The sequence below is a fragment of the Lacerta agilis genome, chromosome 10 (assembly GCF_009819535.1).
Source record: "Lacerta agilis isolate rLacAgi1 chromosome 10, rLacAgi1.pri, whole genome shotgun sequence".
NCBI lineage: Eukaryota > Metazoa > Chordata > Lepidosauria > Squamata > Lacertidae > Lacerta > Lacerta agilis.
In genome coordinates this window covers 32,236,016-32,254,865 of record NC_046321.1, presented here as the reverse complement: position 1 = coordinate 32,254,865, position 18,850 = coordinate 32,236,016, and the positions used below count along the sequence as shown (strand labels likewise).

General features: G+C 38.3%; 1 protein-coding gene across 1 annotated transcript in view; it reads right to left on the bottom strand.

The window, feature by feature from the left end:
* Window positions 1-18,850, bottom strand: part of LOC117054136 (sodium-coupled monocarboxylate transporter 1-like) — a 31,860-nt gene that overhangs the window by 5,415 nt on the left and 7,595 nt on the right. Inside the window, exons 6-11 of the mRNA XM_033162645.1 lie at window positions 17,506-17,646; window positions 16,401-16,530; window positions 14,880-14,968; window positions 12,685-12,794; window positions 11,892-11,959; window positions 9,281-9,367 (exon numbers count right to left, since the gene is read on the bottom strand). Of these exons, the coding sequence (XP_033018536.1) occupies window positions 9,281-9,367; window positions 11,892-11,959; window positions 12,685-12,794; window positions 14,880-14,968; window positions 16,401-16,530; window positions 17,506-17,646 (625 nt within the window). The remainder of the gene's footprint in view (window positions 1-9,280; window positions 9,368-11,891; window positions 11,960-12,684; window positions 12,795-14,879; window positions 14,969-16,400; window positions 16,531-17,505; window positions 17,647-18,850) is intronic.

Below are 18,850 nucleotides of genomic sequence, written 5' to 3'. Positions count from 1 at the left end.
ACAGTGGTTTCCTCTATTTGTTGTTTAAAGTATGAAACAAATTCCAGTTGCAATGGTTTTTAACTCCAGGACAAGGCCCTGTTTCGTTTATTCTTCATCGATGTAATGATAGTATTGAAGAACCTGTGTTTTGAAAGGATTAGCCTCAGACAAAATAAACTTTTTTTCAAAGTCAATCATGAATATATTCGCTATGGAAGGTGCACAGGCCAAGCCCATTGCTACCCCTTTCACTTGCAAATAAAATTGGTCAAGATGTCTAAAGTAATTATGATCCAGTATGATGTCAAGTACATCAAATAGAAAATGTGTGGGAGGCTCCTTTGCATCTAAAAGATCTTGTATAATCAATCTGACTTCTGGTAAAGGTACGTTTGTGTAGAGAGGTTCTACGTCCAAAGTTACATGATTGACTTTGAAAAAAGTTTATTTTGTCTGAGGCTAATCCTTTCAAAACACAGGTTCTTCAATACTGTCGTTGCATCGATGATCTCTTTATCATCATAGAACATCGACGCACTGCTCTAGACTTTCTCCAATGGATCAACACACAGGATCCCCATATTCATCTCTCAGATCATATACATGAGGAACATGTTCATTTTTTGGATACCACCATCTTTAGAGACAACCACCATCAACTAAAAATACGGTGTTTTCACAAACCCACAGATCGTAACTCTCTGTTACACGCACACTCATTCCATCCGCCTCACTTACTAAAAAATCTGCCATATGGTCAATTCCTACGGCTAAAGAGAAACTCTTCATCCCACCAGGACTATAATACTTCGGCAAGAAAATTGTTTACCTCCTTAATCCAACGTGGATATTCACAGAAAATGTTAACTGCAGCATTACGAAGAGTGGACAAGATCAACAGACAGGATTTATCCAAATCACGCATGAACAAGGAGAATACCAACCATATTACATCCACTCTACAGTACACACCTCGCACATCTTCGATAAAAGCCATCATCTATAAACATTGGTCTTTACTGTCCAACATTCCGGGATGTGAAAAACCACCACTCTTTGGCCTCAGAAGAACACAGTCTTTTAAAGACTCTCTGGTGAAATCTGATATGCTCCCAAAAACCTTACCTAGACAAGATTTCCCTGTAGGCCATTTCAGATACAGAGGATGTAATGTCTGTAAATATTCCTTACAGGTGAAGTAGTTCTCTAATGACCAATCCAAATTTAAATTTACCATCAGGCACTTTAGTAACTGCAACACTAAAAATTGCATATATGCGTGGATTTGCCCATGCCAAAAAATGTACATAGGCAAATGTTCCAGACCTGTTAAACTGAGAATAGGTGAACATTGCTCGAGGATTCGCAACCAGATTATGGAGGCACCATTGGTCGAACATTAAACTCACTATAAACACACAGAGGATGACTTCTTATTTTTTGTAATCTGGAAGCTACCACTAGCCCGCTTTCACCAGAAGAACATGCTGGATTGTGAAATGGAGTGTTCCACAATCTGTAGCGTATACCAGGGTCCGGCACGCTATCACTGCGTTGCTTTGCTTTTAATGCCTGGCAACTCCTGGCTATTAGAGTTCAAAGCCACAGCAGAAGCTTGTGTGTAACTGCCAAGGCAGCCCAGTAATAACTCACTGAAGCGTTGTCTTCTTAACGAGCTAACTTTATTTACAAAAACAATAAATCTTCTCCCGGAGTGCTCAGTTCCATGACTGCTCCGGTCGGTGAAAACGAAACCAAAAAATACAGCACACACAGACAAAGACAAAAGCCCGTATGTGAACTGCCCACAGTGACCAGCGCGTCACAGCAGAGCACTTAACCCTTCAGGCTCTGATACTCCACAGAACAACGATAGACTTCTCCTCCAGCAAGAATCCAAGTTCATACATCTCTTCAACATGCTACATCCGTGGGGGTTAAATAATAGTCTTGACTTTATAGCATTTTTATAATTTATATTATGCTTGTATACAGTCTGCATTTAAATTAGTACACTGTCTCTTTAAACTACCTTAGCTGAATTGAGTGTCTGTAGATGTAGTACTGTCTCTTTAACTGTGCAGTAGAACTCACCTTAACTTACATTTATAAGTTGCAAACAGAGCTAGCTAGTCAGACACACTCGGTACACTTTGACAATAAAACTAAGAAACGACAGGTAAGACTTCCGGTGGAGCTGCGGCCATCGTGAGGAGCGCGGAGAAACCCTTCTGGGGTCCCCGAGCGTAATTAGGAGGAAAGGGGGTCGAGCAAAGGCTGTGCGGACCCAACTACTTCAAGGGGGGCTACCTTGAAGTTCAGTGCACCCGGCGGTGTCATTTGCTGTGCTCCCAAAGCCAGGGTTTTTTGGAAAAAAGGACTTTGGAGAAGGGAGCGGAGGGCAGACACAAGACGGGGACATCGTACCCTCCTAACGACGCGAAGCCTCGAGCTCCAGATGAAAAGCAGCCCGCTTCCAAAACAGTAAGATCGGAGAAGTAAAGAGTTTGGTGGGTGTTTGGAAACCCGCAGTTATAGTTTGGCATTCGGCAATTTGGTGATCGGGACAAATGTAAGAGGCGTAAAGAGGGAGTCCGTCTCTACATTAGCGTGAAAATGGCGCTCGGAAAAACTGCGCAAGATGAACTAAAGACAACGTTCCTGTGAAAGTGAGAAAAGACTCTAAAAAAACTCCTCGGTAAGTTACCATCGGAGCCGGGGGGTTGTGAAGATCAAAACGGACAGTGACATTTAAAATTTTAAGTTATAAAAGGCTGCGGAGATCTCGTAGAGGGGGAGGAGAAGAACGAAAGTTTCCTTCTCGCTTAGTCGTCTGTTTGGTATCGGGCTTTTAAACAAAGGCTAAAGCGGAGGAGACAAGAGGGGCCCCGATTTGGTTGAGAGACAACGAGGGGCGGACTGGTCTGTAGAGACTGTGAGAGAGCATGTTGAGAACCCCCTGAAATAGCGTATTGAGGAAAAAATCTGTCTATAAAGTTTTTCTTTGCTGGAAAGAAAACCCCCTATACAAAAGTACTAGACGGACGAGCGGAGGACTTAGGAGGGGAGGCATCAGCCTCGTGGATTACAAACATCGGCTGAGGATTATCAGAAAAGACTGGCGGACTTTGAAAAGACTGGCGGACTTTGAAAAATATAAAACTAGCAGCTAACCTCCGGGCGACCTGAAAGACCGAGTGAGAACGGGGGCGGAAAGAATCGGAGGCTGAGAGAAGTTAAGAAGCTAAGGAGCTGCGTGGACAAAGGGCCGGCTTTTTGGGGGGGGATCTTTCTTTGCAGGTTTGGATCATCGCTTTCTTTCATTTTAAAAAAAACGAACTGTGACTGGTAAGAACTCCTGGACTGCTAGGTTGGATTTGGGACTCGGACTTTGATTGATAAAACCTCGGAATTAGAGCGCGGAGACTGTATTTTGGAAACATAATATCGAAAAGGGAAGCCTGGTTGAAACAAAGAAAGCGAAAGTAGCGGAGGGTTTGTGAGAACAAAGAAACTGAAAGTAACGGTGTGGGAGGGCTTACCCTACTGTATATTGTATAGCGTAGAGAAGCGCCATCTATTGGGGGGAAAAGTGGTTGCACTAAAAAGTAAAAGAACGGAGTTGTGCAAAAGAAAGCCCCCTGGTGGGGAAAAGAATAAGTACAGGAATAATAAATAATAGATATAAATAGCAGGATGAAAGGGCATAAAGGAAGTGCAACCCCAACTGAAAGAAGGACTTCGAAACAGGAGGAAGGAAAAGAGTGGGAGGGGCTATTAACAGAGATTAAAAAGGAAATAAGGCAAAGTGAATTGAACATTGAAAAAAGGTTGGAAGATTTAAAAGAGTCAATGGATCAGAAATTTGATAAGGTGGTAGGAGAGTTAACAGAACAAGTGAAAGAGTTATCAACGAAGTCCAAAACAATAGAAAGCACAGTTAAGAGAATACAAAAAGAGGTAAATCAATCAAAGAAAGAGACAGAGAAGGTAAAAGAGGAAGTGGTGGATGTGAATAAGGTACAGGAGGAAATGTTGGATAAGTTAGCTTTGCTCGAACTCAGACAAAAACAATTGAATCTTAAATTCCGGGGAATTCCTGTGGAAGCAAATGAGAACATCAGGCAAAGGCTGGTGACAGAATTAGCAAGATGGCTGGATGTAAAACAAGAAAATTTGGAATACTCTATTCTAAATGCTTTTAGAATAGGAGTGAAATCGGTTAAGGCCAGAGCAAAGAAACTACCAGGAGATTGCCTGGTGATGTTTAATTCATTGGATATAAGAAATGAAATTTTGAGATTAAGTCACACCCAGAAATTAATAATTGGCGGAAGGGAAATCTTTATCTATAAAGAAATCCCAACGAGATTTTTACAAAAAAGAGATCCATACCGCCTGTTAGCAGGAATTCTAAACAAAAAAGGAATAAGCTTCAGGTGGGAATTCCCGGAAGGATTGACTTTTTATTTTAAAAATAAAAGGTTCAAGATAAGAAATGAGCAGGAGCTGAAGAAATTTACGAGAAGATACCCGAAAGAGCTAGGATTAGAGGGAGAAAAGAAGGAAAAGAAGAAAAGCAAGGAGGAATTGGAGATACCGGAAGAAGGAGCAGTGGGAGGAGAAGAAAAAGAGGAAGAGGAACAAGAACAGGAAGAAGGAGAAGAAGAAGAGGAAAGTGACCAGGAGGAGAAGGAAGAAGAAGAAAGCGAGGAACAAGCAAAGGAAGACAGTGTAAATACTTAAGTAGTTTTAACGAGAAATTTTCTCAAGGACATGACTCTAAGAATTGAGTCATGGAATGTAAACGGTTTAAACAATAAATACAAAAGAAATAAAGTAGAACACGTTTTGATTAAGAAAAATTTGGACATTGTATGTTTGCAAGAAACTCATATTTCAAAAAAACATAAGAGAGTTTTGATAAATAAGAGGTTAGGCTTGGACTTTGTAACGGCAGATCAAAAGAAAAAACGTGGGGTGGTATTTTATGTAAAACAAAAACTGGAACCTAAGCTGATTTTTAAGGACGAAGAGGGAAGAGTGGTGATGGTACAAATTATCTGGCAAGGCGAAAAAATCCTGCTGGTGGGAATATACGCACCAAACAATAAAAAATCAAAATTTTATAAAAAATTAGAGGATAGCCTGACGGAATATTTGGACCAAAGAATTATTCTTTTGGGAGACCTAAATGGTGTAGTGGCCCCAATATTGGATAGAACAATAAGGAGACTAGGTTCCAATGAAGGCAAATTACCAAAGTCATTTTTTACATTAGTAGAAAACTTAAGTTTAAGAGATGCCTGGAGGGAGAAACACCCAAATATAAAACAATATACATACTATTCGGAGCCTAACCAGAGTTCAAGTAGAATTGATTACATCTGGGTATCAAATGCTGTAATGCTAAGAGTAAATAAGGTTGAAATCCAACCAAGAACTATGTCTGACCATAATGCTATATATATGGAGATGAAAGGAGAAGGTGTCAGGAGAAGATGGAAAATGGATGAGAGTCTGTTCTATGACCAAAAGGTGGTGGATAGAGCAAAAAGAGCAATAGCAGAATATTTTGAATTAAATGCTAATAAAGGAACGGATTCAAATGTGGTGTGGGACGCCAGTAAGGCGGTAATGAGGGGCTTTTTGACATCGCAAAATATCATTAGAAAGAAGGAGAGAGAAAAGAAAAAGAAGGAAATTATAAAAGAGCTGGAGGATAAGGAAAAACAACTGGTAAAGAAACCGAAAGATCAAGAATTAAAGCAAGATATAAAAATGTTACAAATTCAATTTGATGCGTTAATAAATCAAGAATTAGAGTGGAAATTAAAATGGATGAAACAAAAGAACTTTGAGTACGCTAATAAGACTGGGAAATTATTAGCGTGGCAGTTAAAAAGGAGATTAAATCAGAATATTATAAATAAAATCAAATGGAAAGATAAATTGACCGAAAACCCAAAAGAAATTAAACAAGCATTTCAAGAATTCTACGGTGAACTTTACAAAAGGGGAATAGAGGAAGAAGAGGAAATGGATTTATATTTAGAAGATAATAAACCAAAGAAAATATCAAAAGAAGACCAAGAGCAATTAGATGCAGAAATAACGGAGGAAGAATTGAAGGAAGCAATTAAAAAATTAAAAATTGGAAAAGCTCCGGGCCCCGATGGCCTAACGGCAAAATATTATAAAGATCTAGCACCACACTTGATACCTGCTATGCTGGAAGTAATGAATAAGACTCTAATGAATGGACGAATCCCAGATTCATGGAAGGAGGCATTTATTACGGTGATCCCAAAACAAGATACCGATTTGACAAATGTTAAAAACTACCGGCCAATTTCGTTGTTAAATCTTGATTATAAATTATTTACGGATATCTTAGCTCAAAGATTAAAGAAAACATTAAATAAGCTGATACACAACGACCAAACTGGCTTTCTACCCGGACGCCAAATGAAAAATAATATAAGAATAATAGTGGACATGATTGAATATTTGGACCTAAAAATAGATAAAAAGGCGACCCTGATTTTTATTGATGCAGAAAAGGCGTTCGACAACGTCTCTTGGCAATTTATGTTAAAGATATTAGGAAAGATGGAATTTGGGGAAAAGTTTATAAATGGAATTAAAGCCATCTATTCGGACCAATCAGCAAAATTAATTATTAATAGTGCATTAACAGAGGATGTCAAGATAACAAAGGGGACAAGACAAGGTTGTCCCATATCCCCACTCATATTTATTTTGGTTTTAGAGATCCTGGCAAACAAAATAAGAGGAGAAAAAGATATCAAAGGAATAAAAATCGGGAAGAGAGAATTTAAACTAAAGGCGTTTGCCGACGACCTTGTGATTACATTGGAGGACCCACAAAGGAGTATGGAGAAATTGTTGAAGGTGATAGAAGAATTTGGGAGATTGGCTGGTCTTAAGATAAATAAAGGGAAAACCAAAATGCTAACAAAGAACTTGAGCAAGGAGGAGATCGAAGAGTTGCAAGAAATATATGGCATTATGGCAACTAAGAAGATTAAGTATTTGGGAATTTGGCTCACTCCAAAAAACATAAATCTGTTTGGAGATAATTATGTCCCGATATGGAGAGAAATCAAAAAAGATTTAGAAACATGGAACAGATTAAAGTTGTCCTTTTGGGGAAGGATAGCAAGTATAAAAATGAATATTCTACCAAGAATATTATTTCTCTTCCAAATGCTACCCGTGGTTAAAGGGACAAGCCAAATCAGGGAATGGCAAAAAACATTATCAAAATTTGTCTGGCAGGGAAAACCGCCCAGGATAAAACATAAACTATTGGTGGACAAAAAGGAGAGAGGCGGTTTTGGACTGCCTGATTTGAAAATATATTATGAGGCGTCATGCTTGATTTGGATTAGGGAGTGGATGTTACTAAAAAATAAAGAAATTTTGGATCTGGAGGGATTTAACAACAGATACGGGTGGCACTCATATTTGTGGCAAAATAAAGTAAAAGTTCACAAAGAATTTTTAACTCATGTGTTTAGAAAGCCACTATATGAGGTGTGGGAGAGGTATAAAAGCTTATTAGAAAGGAAAACTCCCAGATGGCTATCCCCAACGGAAATTTTGACGTTAAAAAAAATCAACACCGAAGACAACTGGATAACATATGAAGAACTGCTAGTAGATACAGAGAAAGGATGGAAAATTAGACCTTTTCAGCAAGTGGCAGATAAATTTACAGGTTGGATTCAATACTTTCAAGTAAATAATTTATTTAATGAAGAGAAAAGAAAGGGAAATTTCGACAAAAAGAAATCTAAATTTCAGGTGGAAATACTGGAGGGAGGCGAGAAACTGTTATCCAAAATGTATAACTATCTGGTGGAGTGGTACACAAAAGACGAGGAAATAAAAGAAGTTATGATTAAATGGGCTATAGATGTAGGACATAACATCCAGATGGAAGCGTGGGAGAAATTATGGAACCACCATTTAAAATTCACTGCTTGTACGTTATTAAAAGAAAACATCATGAAAATGATGTATCGCTGGTATTTAACTCCAGTGAAATTAGCAAAAATGTACAGGAAAAATAATAAGAGGTGTTGGAAGTGTGATAAAAAAGATGGAGAATTCTACCATATGTGGTGGGCATGTGGAAAAGTTAAAACATTTTGGGAGACTATATATAATGAGCTAAAAAAAATATTCCAATACACATTTCCAAAAAAACCGGAAGCTTTCTTGCTGGGGATGGTGGGAAATGAAATCAAAAAGAGAGATCAAAGATTTTTCCTATACGCAACCACCGCAGCAAGAATCCTGCTAGCCCAGAATTGGAAAACATCAAATTTACCAAAGGTAGAAGAGTGGAGAAGGAAGCTATTGGAATACTTAGAAATGGCTAAATTAACAAGTAGAATAAGAAATCAGAGAGATCAGCAGATAGATGTGGATTGGTGTAAATTCCTAGAATATTTAAAAGACAATAGAAATGTGTAATTCACTTACAGGTGTGACGAAAACTCTTGCAAAACAGCAGAAGGGAAAAAGGAAAATTTAGAAGAAATATTTTGACGGATTTAATCAGATAAAATTAAAGAAAAGCGAATGAATGAGGTATCTTGGAAAACTAATGTAGAGGTGGAGGGAAGTCAAAAAACTCGGCAGAGTTTAAGCTAGTCAGCAAACCATATAAGATGACAAAAGTGTATATATTTTTTGTTCATTTATGTGTTTAGTTTTGTTGTTGTTTATTTGTTTTTAAGATGCAAAACAATAAAGAAACTGTTAAAAAAAAAAAAAGAAACGACAGGTAAGCTGTCTCTGTTTGCTATATGAATTACTATGTTTTATGCATTTTCATATAGACATGATAAAACATAGATAAATTTTCTCTAGATGTTGAAATGCTTGTTACACAATTGTCTTGATATAAATGACTAAATAGATAATAATGTCAGAAGATATAAGTTTAATTTGAGGTTCTTTATTGTTCCAGCTGATGAAGAATAAACGAAACAGGGCCTTGTCCTGGAGTTAAAAATCATTGCAACTGGAATTTGTTTCATACTTTAAACAACAAATAGAGAAAACCACTGTTTATTGCCGTCCTAGAATGCTAAACCATGGCATAGCATTAAGTCTTGTCTGAACAAAGAGTCTGCTTCACTGTGTGTGTGAAAATGCTTGGTAATGATGCAAGGAACTCTCTGAAATGCTAAAATATGAAAGGTGATCACCACTCCATACCCCGCTCCATTTAGGGAGAGTAGGATGAAAAACAAGTACTTACTTTAGAATTTGCGAAAGGCATGAGGATGCCCAAAGAAAATATCCCCAAAAGAGGGCCACCAACTATTCCAAAAAGACTGAATGAAGCCTGAGGAAGGGAGGAAAAATCACAAACTCTGGTAAGTACAGGAAGCATTACTTATTGTTTTTCTCCAGAACAGAAATTTACCTAAGTAAAATACACATTTTCTGCTAGGGATGCAGGAGGAAATTTTTCAATGTATAATGTAGCAATACTTGTATACCGCAGGCCGAAACATTTCATGAGTACTTACTGAGGGAGAATCCTCTGAACAAACTGAGGCCAATAAAATGTTTCATAAATTTGTGAACAGACACCAATATTGTTGGATGGATTTAACCAGAGAGAAGCAGTGCCCTGTTAACCATTACCATAGCTCTGTGAACCTAATGAGAAAGAGTAATGGTGCATAATGTTGCACACCACCCCAATTTCTAAGCGGTGCGAGATTTCAGAGGTTCCAGGCACATACTCAGGCTTTGGTTTCCTTGGAATGAGGGGCAGTGGAACCTGTTGTGTCTTTATGATATATGGTTTATTTCTAATTATACACAACCTGTGCCTACAATGGAGGGGTTCATAGCATTTTCATCCCAGAAGGTCTTGCTTCTCTCATAGCCACAGCCTTGGATCAAACAGAAATTAAGCATGGCTCTCACTCTTTGCTTCCAGCTCTCACACACCACTCTGGCTACTGTCCTTCTCACTACCAGCCAGGTAAGGCCCATTTGGCCTTTGGCACAAAGCAGCATCCTTTCCTATACTAAAGACCCATACGTAAGGCCATTACCAAGGAGCTAACCTGGCTACTTCAACAATGTAATACCTCAAACTCTCAACAAAACATTTTAATGCAAATTCCATTTTAGAAAGGAGACTTTCTAGTGTCTGCTTCATTTGTTGAAACCCAGGTTGATCCAGATCACACTGAAACAAAGGCAAAGCAATATCCCCTGGAGGGTGTGCCACTAAACCACAAAGATTATTGTGAACACCACTAGAGCATCTATGGGGTATCTGCAGGGGTCAGGCATGATTGGTCCTTGTCAAGGATGGACACAGTTTGGTGTAGGAAAAGTTGGACCCACTGAGTAATTGAGAATTAATTTCCTAAGATCTTCATTGGGTGTCATGGAAAGTATTGGTGGACACATTGTCACCCCTGGGCATTGCACTGGCGACCCCCAATGGTGTTCATCTCTACAGCAACTGTAGGAATGGCCCCTATGTCTGCACATCTTGTGATCCTCGTAATATAGTTTATGAGGTGAATGGTAATGATTCGAGTTGCTTCAACCCCTTTGGGGTAGGTCCATGAGCATCATATACCTTTACCTTTCTTTGCCATCAGGGATCTCAACCCTGACACAAATTAAAGTCTTTGCTTCTTGTCGGAATGGGCATAGATGGCGAGGGACCTTCAGAGAATCTCCTATCCTAAGCCTTTCCCCCCTCCAAATTGTACTTTTGAGCCATCAAAGTGGTAGCAAAGACTTATCTCCGAGTCATTTCAAGTACAATGGGGCATGTCCTGCAAAGGTGGGTTAGCTGCCCCTTCTTCCCATCTGCCTGGCAGCACTACCTATGTTTGTGTTGAATGTTTTGTTTTATGTAGTGGGACCAGGACAACCTGATCCAATTAAAGATCTGTGCACTTCTCTCACCACTCCCACAGCATGGAATCAGAAAGGACCAAGAATACACTTCAATCTGAAATAATAACTTCTTAGGGAGGTAAACTAGCACCCTGCTGTCTAGACAGATTGCTGGTAAACTTGGGAAAAGTCAATAGTTTCAGGACCTTTCTCCCAACTAAATGGGAGCAGATATACTGAAGGATATTGAAAGCATTCCTGCCTCCCTCAGGTTATATGTGATTTTTGCTTTGGGAATCATTCCAGGACAAAGGGAAGTTCAATGGTTTTGTTTCAAATTGAATCAGCATCAAGTATATATGTTTAAAAGCTTGTTTTAGGTCTGTTTGAACAAGTGGAATGGCATCCCACACCATTCCAACAAACTTCATGCACTGGTGCAAGTACTTAAAAACGCACACCAATAGACAGCATAGTATAGGAATACCGGGGACAATCTATTTGAAAAAGAGTCAATCAAATTTCTTAGTATACTGTATTTAAATTGATTACTTTTTCAGTGACAGTTTCACTCAACATAGCCAGGTTAGAGATTCATTTCCCAAGCCACATAATTACTAAAGCAAACTAGGGTTGGTCTCCTTTCACCCTGCTTTAGAGCTCACCTGACTGCAGAGGGTCTTATCAGGCAAATTGGGGCAGTTCAAGCAATTTGCGACTTTCTAGGAGAGGAATTGCTCCTTCCTTTTTCTTCCCTTTCATTTACTTTTTGAAAACCAGTAACTCTGCTGGTACCTTTGGCAGCTCAGGATGAGAGCTTGTGTCACCACCATTTTTCTTCCCAGAGCGCCTTTGGGAAGACAGATTATGGTAGTCACTGAAGCTGCCAGCAGAGCACTAAATTATGAAAATTAACCTTTTGGAAGTGCACACAACAATACAGCAACTTATTTTAAGAAGGTTGAGACTTAAAATAGTAGTTAAATGACACCTACCTGTAAAAAACTAGACATAACAGATGCCACTCCAGCCATGGAAAGGCACATTGAACCATACAGCACCTCTAGTTGGATAAATGTATAAAACGTTTATAGGACAACTTAATTATGCAACTGACTGAAAAGTTTCTCTGTTTGCTAATTATAAAATCACATGTGGTTATTAGGATTTACTATGAGGAATGCTCAAAGCAATAAACTGTCATTTCCCCCCCCCCCCTTAGTAGAGGACTAATATGAAAATAATTTTCCAAGAGCCTTAAATGATAGATATTAGTTTAAACATAGTACAATTAGAATATGAAATTTCTGTTACACCCTATTTGCATGGCTAAAAAAAGCTCACTATGCATGATTATTATTATTATTATTATTATTATTATTATTATTATTATTATTATTATTTATACCCCGCCCATCTGGCCGGGTCTCCCCAGCCACTCTAGGGATACTCTGTTTAGTTGAGTATCATTTATGACTAGAGTAAGAAACTCCCTGGTGCAACCTTCCTAATAAATTTGAAATTGCCATGATACTCTTGGCCTAAAATCAGTTATGGCCTAAAGCCAGAATGGTTCAGCAGCTAGAGATGGACTTGGATTTGGGAAACCTAGCTCAAATCCCAGCTCTGCCAGAGGAAAATGGTGGCCTCCCAGTTGTTATTGGACTTACACCTGTTCTAACCTTACCCCATATCTTTTCTAGAATAACTCAGTTTTATTTTATTATTAGCGAGGAGGAGGATACAGGGTTGTTTTTTTAAGAAAGAAGATGTCACATGTAAACTTACTAGTTCCAACGGAAATCCATGCCAAGTTTGTTTCAGAGACTTTGAAATTAGGTTTAACAAGATCTTCTACAGTTACAACAGCTAACGCATTGATGCTGGAAGACATTGTACTAAGAAGTGTAAAATTAAAATATTTTGCATCTTTACTGACAAATATTTAAAATATTTAAATAGTTCAAAAATATTAAAAACTGAATCAAAGGAATTAAAACTAATTTGAGGAGCTGCAGAAACAGAGTTTTAATACAGATGACTTACTCACAAAGCAGCAAGGAGTTTTCGCCACAAATTTGTTTAGTCATTAATAATAATACCCGGCTGGAGTATTCTGGGCGGCTCCCAACAGATTAAAAACTGAATAAAACACCAAATATTTAAAAAATTCCTAAACAGGGCTGCCCTCAGATGTCTTCTAAAAGTCAGGTAGTTGTTTATTTCTTTGACATCTGATGGAAGGGCGTTCCACAGGGCGGGTGCCATCACCAAGAAGGCCCTCTGCCTGGTTCCCTGTAACCTCACATCTTGCAGTGAGGGAACTGCCAGAAGGCCCTCGGAGCTGGACCTCAGTGTATTGACAAAACCATGGTGAGATTTCCCCACCCACCCCCTTCTACCACTATTCTAATGCTAGTTAAAAGTTTAGAGTCAGTAAGTGGAATGACTTTCCTACATTAACCACTTGGTAATTTTATCATCTGTATTAGCATTCCATGGAAAATGACAAAGTGTGGGAAACATTTTTGCCAAGCTATAGAGCTAGTATCTGCGCTATAGTGCCACTGGCACCGCAGCTCCTATGAGGTTAGCCACAGCTCCTACCTCCTGCAGTTCCAAGTTCCCCACTTATAAGTTGGAACTTATAACAAGTTGCAACTCATATTTTCTTTTTAAAATTAAGACTGTGCACACATTGCCGATGTAATATGCAGTTGTGTTTCAAGTTTAATTTGCCTATCACTGTACACATCAGCACTATGAGATGTGTACTGAAGTTACCCACTGTACCAGAGGGCAGAGTGATGTCTTTACCTGACGGAATTGCCTGGTTAATATCCCCACCCTGTCTCTAAAATTGCAGGTGAAAAGGAAGCCTTCTCAGATGTACACACTTAGGATTCAACACAGCTTGAATAAGGACACAGTGCTTAAGTTACATTGAAGCTTGAGAGAAAACATACCAAAATACTGTATTTCACCAGAAACTACAGAATTGCTCTGGTTCCTGGGTAATGTCCACAGATTAAAAAAATAAATGGTGGGAGTACACTGGATCAGAATAAATGGTAACAGGCCCAGCATGCACTTGTTCTTAAAGTTAGCAACACATGGGGAAGGGAAGGTTTAAGGCATCCTTGCAAGTGTAAATTCCTAAATGTTAGCTTCTGCAACATAGCAATTAGCATTTAAAGCAAAGAGTCCCTTTGCTTCCAATGGGAGTTTTTTCCTAATGCTAATTGCTGAAGCAAAAGGGCAATTTTTATGGACTTTAAGTCTGTAGGGGCTTAAATCTCCTTCTTTCACATCCTATTACCCTTGATAATATCTGCATGTTCCCCATGTTTTAACATCATACAATTTCTAATAAAGTTAACAACACCTGTGGTGTTAACTAGCCTTTGAAGCATTCCTAGCATCCTGCTGATTTCCCTTCTTTTCTTGTGAAACATTATGGTTGTGATAAATCAGAGTAACCTATCATGAAGCTTCCTCATGATACAACAACAGATGACTGAGGGCCAAACTGTGCATTATATTATGTTAATGTACAGTTTGGTGTTGCATTTTAGTTATCTATTTATTTCATTAAATTTATACACCGCTTGATTGTTTAAAAAACCCAACAACCTCAAAGTAGTTTACAAAGAAGATAAAACAATAGCAATATTTTAAAAAAATTGCAACAATAATTTAAACTTTCAAGAAGTTAAAATAGCAATAGATTCAAAACAGATTAAAACTCGCTTCAACAACTATGCATTTTTAACTTAAAAGTAGTAGTTTTAACTTCTAATTTTGCCTGTGCCACTCACAGCGATATTTTAATGTTAAAACAACAGCAACAGCAAAAATACACCATGTGCTTAACATAGCTTGTCATTTATCCCGAGAGACACAGTTTTAGCGTACAAAGATGGGCTAGAACTAATCAGTTACTTTCCAGAATCTAGATCTAGGATGGCCATTTGCAAATTTACCTTAATGTTCCACTGAAGGTCCCAGCCACAAAAAGTCCTGGAAGTCCTGGAAAGTCTCCCAAAATATCCATCACAAAATATGGCATGATCTAAAAAAAATCCCCCCAAAATTTAGGTTTTAACTTTTTGCTGTCATTTAAATATATAACCTGTGTCTGAATAATATAACTTTAAACTTTTTAGTCATGTCATACTATGTTCCATTTAAACTGTAGCTCTCCAACAGAGGCCATGGCTGTGAAGAGAAATATGCTTTGATCTTCCGATGTGTGAGGCATCTTGGCATATTGGGTACTCGCTACAGCTGGTATGCACAGGGCTTGGTCCCAGTGCTTATGTCATGAGTGAGCTTATGTTGGGATGTGGAGTGTGAGCTTGTGGGTGGAGATGGCTTGGCACTGGAAAATCTCTGTGGGGCTGGCCTACAGACCACCCGTGAATACTGACTTGATTTCTTTGTGGGCCGAGAAGCCCATTTTCCAAGGGATGTCATCACCCACAGCTGAAAGAAGTGAGGAAGAGATAAAGAGCAGGTGAGCAGCTGCCTCCTATGCCAAACGGGCAAGTAAAGAATCTGAAACATGCTAGCCAGAGCCACAGAAAAGAAAAATGTGCAAGAGAACCTCCAGGTTGCAGACCAAAGCTGCAAACCTATGACTCTGCTAAACTGCCTTAACCCATAACTGCTCCACTATTTCAACAGAGGGCATGGGAAAGCTAAATGTTCATGTTAACTCTGGCTGTTAAACTGAATCCAATGAGTTTGACTCAAAAGACGTCGGCAGACGCCTTTTGTGCCAATTTTTAAATACCGGTACCCGCTGAAAACTTTTCCATGCTGCAATTAAGCATGTGTCCTTCTACAATGGTTAATTGAGATCTGTCTTTAACTGTTTTGAACTTTTATGGTTTTATTGTACAGTGGTACCTCGGGTTAAGTACTTAATTCATTCCAGAGGTCTGTTCTTAACCTGAAGCATACTTAACCTGAAGCCCCACTTTAGCTAATGGGACCTCCTGCTGCCGCTGCGCCGTCTGAGCACGATTTCTGTTCTTAAGCGGAGTTGTTAACCCGAGGTACCACTGTATTTGTTTTTATTGCTGTAAACTGTATTTCTTTATGATGCAGCAGTATACAAATATTTTTATAAATAATTAATGTATCATTCCTATATTGTTATAAGTTCGGATATTGTTTAAGTTCAAAATAAAGATTTATTTTCAAATATGTGGCTTCAGTTTATTTTCATACACTACACTTTTTTGTTGCAGAAAAAATAAAACTATACACCTGCATAAATATAAAATTCTAATGGTTAAAAAGAAAAATATTTCCTGATTTCATTATATCTGTCCATTATTTCAAGTAAAATAGCACTTTCCTTTGTTCCTATCTGTCGTAATATGTTAATAATGTTATCTTTCCAAAAGCCCTAGTCAAAACTCAAATAGTTCAATGGGAGATACACACAGAGTAGATCAAATTCATATTTAAGTATTTCACTCAGTAGTAAACTAAACCTGATCTGGTTCTGACACAAAGCCGGCAGTCCATGGGTCACAATCCTTGTATATAGAGTACATTGCAAATCCACATCCAATTGCAACACTCAGAATTAAGTAGAGTCCCACAAGGTTTATATACAGAGATCTGTTTTAAAAAAAAAGTTAGAAAAGAAAGCTAACAAAGCTTTGTTCTTGCTGAAATTATTTTAAAATAGAGTACTGCCACATTAATGCAACAAGGTACTCAGACTCCAAGAGCAGCAAAAGATTGTAAGAACACATATCTAGATACATCATGCCTCATAAACAGCCATTGGATGCAAGGGGAATCCTGTGAATTAATGCAAGGAGTTTTTAATTTCAGGGTATAGCACCAAGCTTTTGGACAGCTTTGGTCTACTCATGAAACTCTCTTTCTGCTGTGAAAGATGTTCCTGCATTGGCAACACTACAAATTATTGCTAAGCACAGATCTGGCATTGCTACAGGTGTCACATACTAGTCATTTCATTGTTCGAATACATCAAACTTTTTTAGTTCCTATACTTCGGAACTCCCTGTCTATTTACATCAGGCAGGTGCCTTTGCTGTACTCTTTGGCGCCTGCTTATAGCATATTTTAATCTCTTTTACTGTTGAGTTATTAAAAAATGTATTGTCCTTAACTATCTTATTGATAATTATAATATTTCTAGAGGTTTTACTGCAATCAAGTGGTATATAAATTTTGTTATATAAAAAATAAGCAAAATATTGATATCTAGTGTTAATTTATCATATTAGCAAAATAGAAATTTAAGTAACTTATTTTCACTAACATGTTTTTTTGGTAAATATGTAACAAGAAATATGCCCTTTAAAAAGAACAGATTATCCAAAATGGCAATGTACTCAGCAATTGCTCCAATTCTGCATGGGTGATCCAATTTTTTAAAATTAGTTTCTATCTACAAATCACATTCTCTGTGAAGTTAATGCACAAAAAAGATGTTGCATGGGGAACCCATTAGTTGAAACACGTAAGCCATCCTTACAGGCAAGAGCATGTCAGCCTCCTACTGCTGCACTTCAGAATGTATGTGAATTGGAATAAGAGATATACAACACTACGTGGACTTACTTTTTTGCCTCACGTTGCGATTTGCAGGCAAGGTATCGTTGAACTTGACAGTGATTGGTTCCATATATGGTAAGCCAAGTGAAAGTACCACCAACAACTACTGTCCAGACTGTATGCCTTCGCAGAGGGTTTGGGTCAAAGCTAAGAGACAAAATACATGTATTTTAAAAGTATAGGTTTTGACATAAAAATAAATCTGAGGAGTTTGGTGAAAGAAAGGGGGGATTTTAGAACTTTTCAAAAAAGAATCCTCTTCATCCCAGTCTATGTTCTGGGTGACACCCATAGTAGCAAACTATAATTATTATTATTATTATTATTATGCCACCAATCTGACTGGATTACCCCAGCTACTCTGGGAAGCTTCCAACAAATTAAAACACAGTAAGACATCAAATATTAAAAACTTCCCTATACAGAGCTGCCTTCCGATGTCTTCCTAAAGGTGGATGGCAGTATTGCTGGTTAACAGGATATGACACCCATAGAACATGCCACCCGACTGACACTAGGAGATATTTATTCAAGGAGTTTCAGATTGGTAGTAGTAAACTTCCTTTTATCTATGTTTGTATATGCCAAAGGATAAATGGACATAAATCTGATATCAGGAATCATAAGACAGAGAAACCAGTAGAACACTTCAATCTCCCAGGACATTCTATAAAAGATCTCAAAGTAGCTGTCTTAATACAAAGGAATTTCAGAAATAGACTGGAAAGAGAAGTGGCTGAATTGCAACTAATCACCAAACTTAAAACCATGGAGAAACCTGGTCTGAACAAAGACATTGGATTCTTATCTCATTATACACGACAAAGCTATCTTTAGCCATCTCACCCCTTGCCTTTCCCTGTCAGACCCTGTAAAAATTGCAGTCGTTAACAGGTTTTCCACACCTATCAGCTGATCACCCATTCCCACCACCCTTCTGAGTAATACCCCTCTCCACTCCCTCACTATATTTAAGGGTCTGGTGACTTCCGTTACAGTGTATCTGAAGAAGTGTGCATGCACACGAAAGCTCATACCAAGAACAAACTTAGCTGGTCTCTAAGATGCTACTGGAAGGAATTTTTTATTTTATTTTGTTTTGACTATGGCAGACCAACACGGCTACCTACCTGTAACTGTATACCTCTCGTGTTCACTTTATGTGAAACTATCAACTCATTGAGTTGTATCCAACTAAGAGCTCATCCAGACTTCCTTTTGCACTTCATTTTCCAAAAGGAGGTCTGCACTTTTCAGGTCCGAGTGGTTTTTGTTTTGTCCCGGCACCTTCCCCAGAAACGCTTACTGTTTATCACTGAAGTGGAACAAACTGCAATCTGCAGAAAATCCA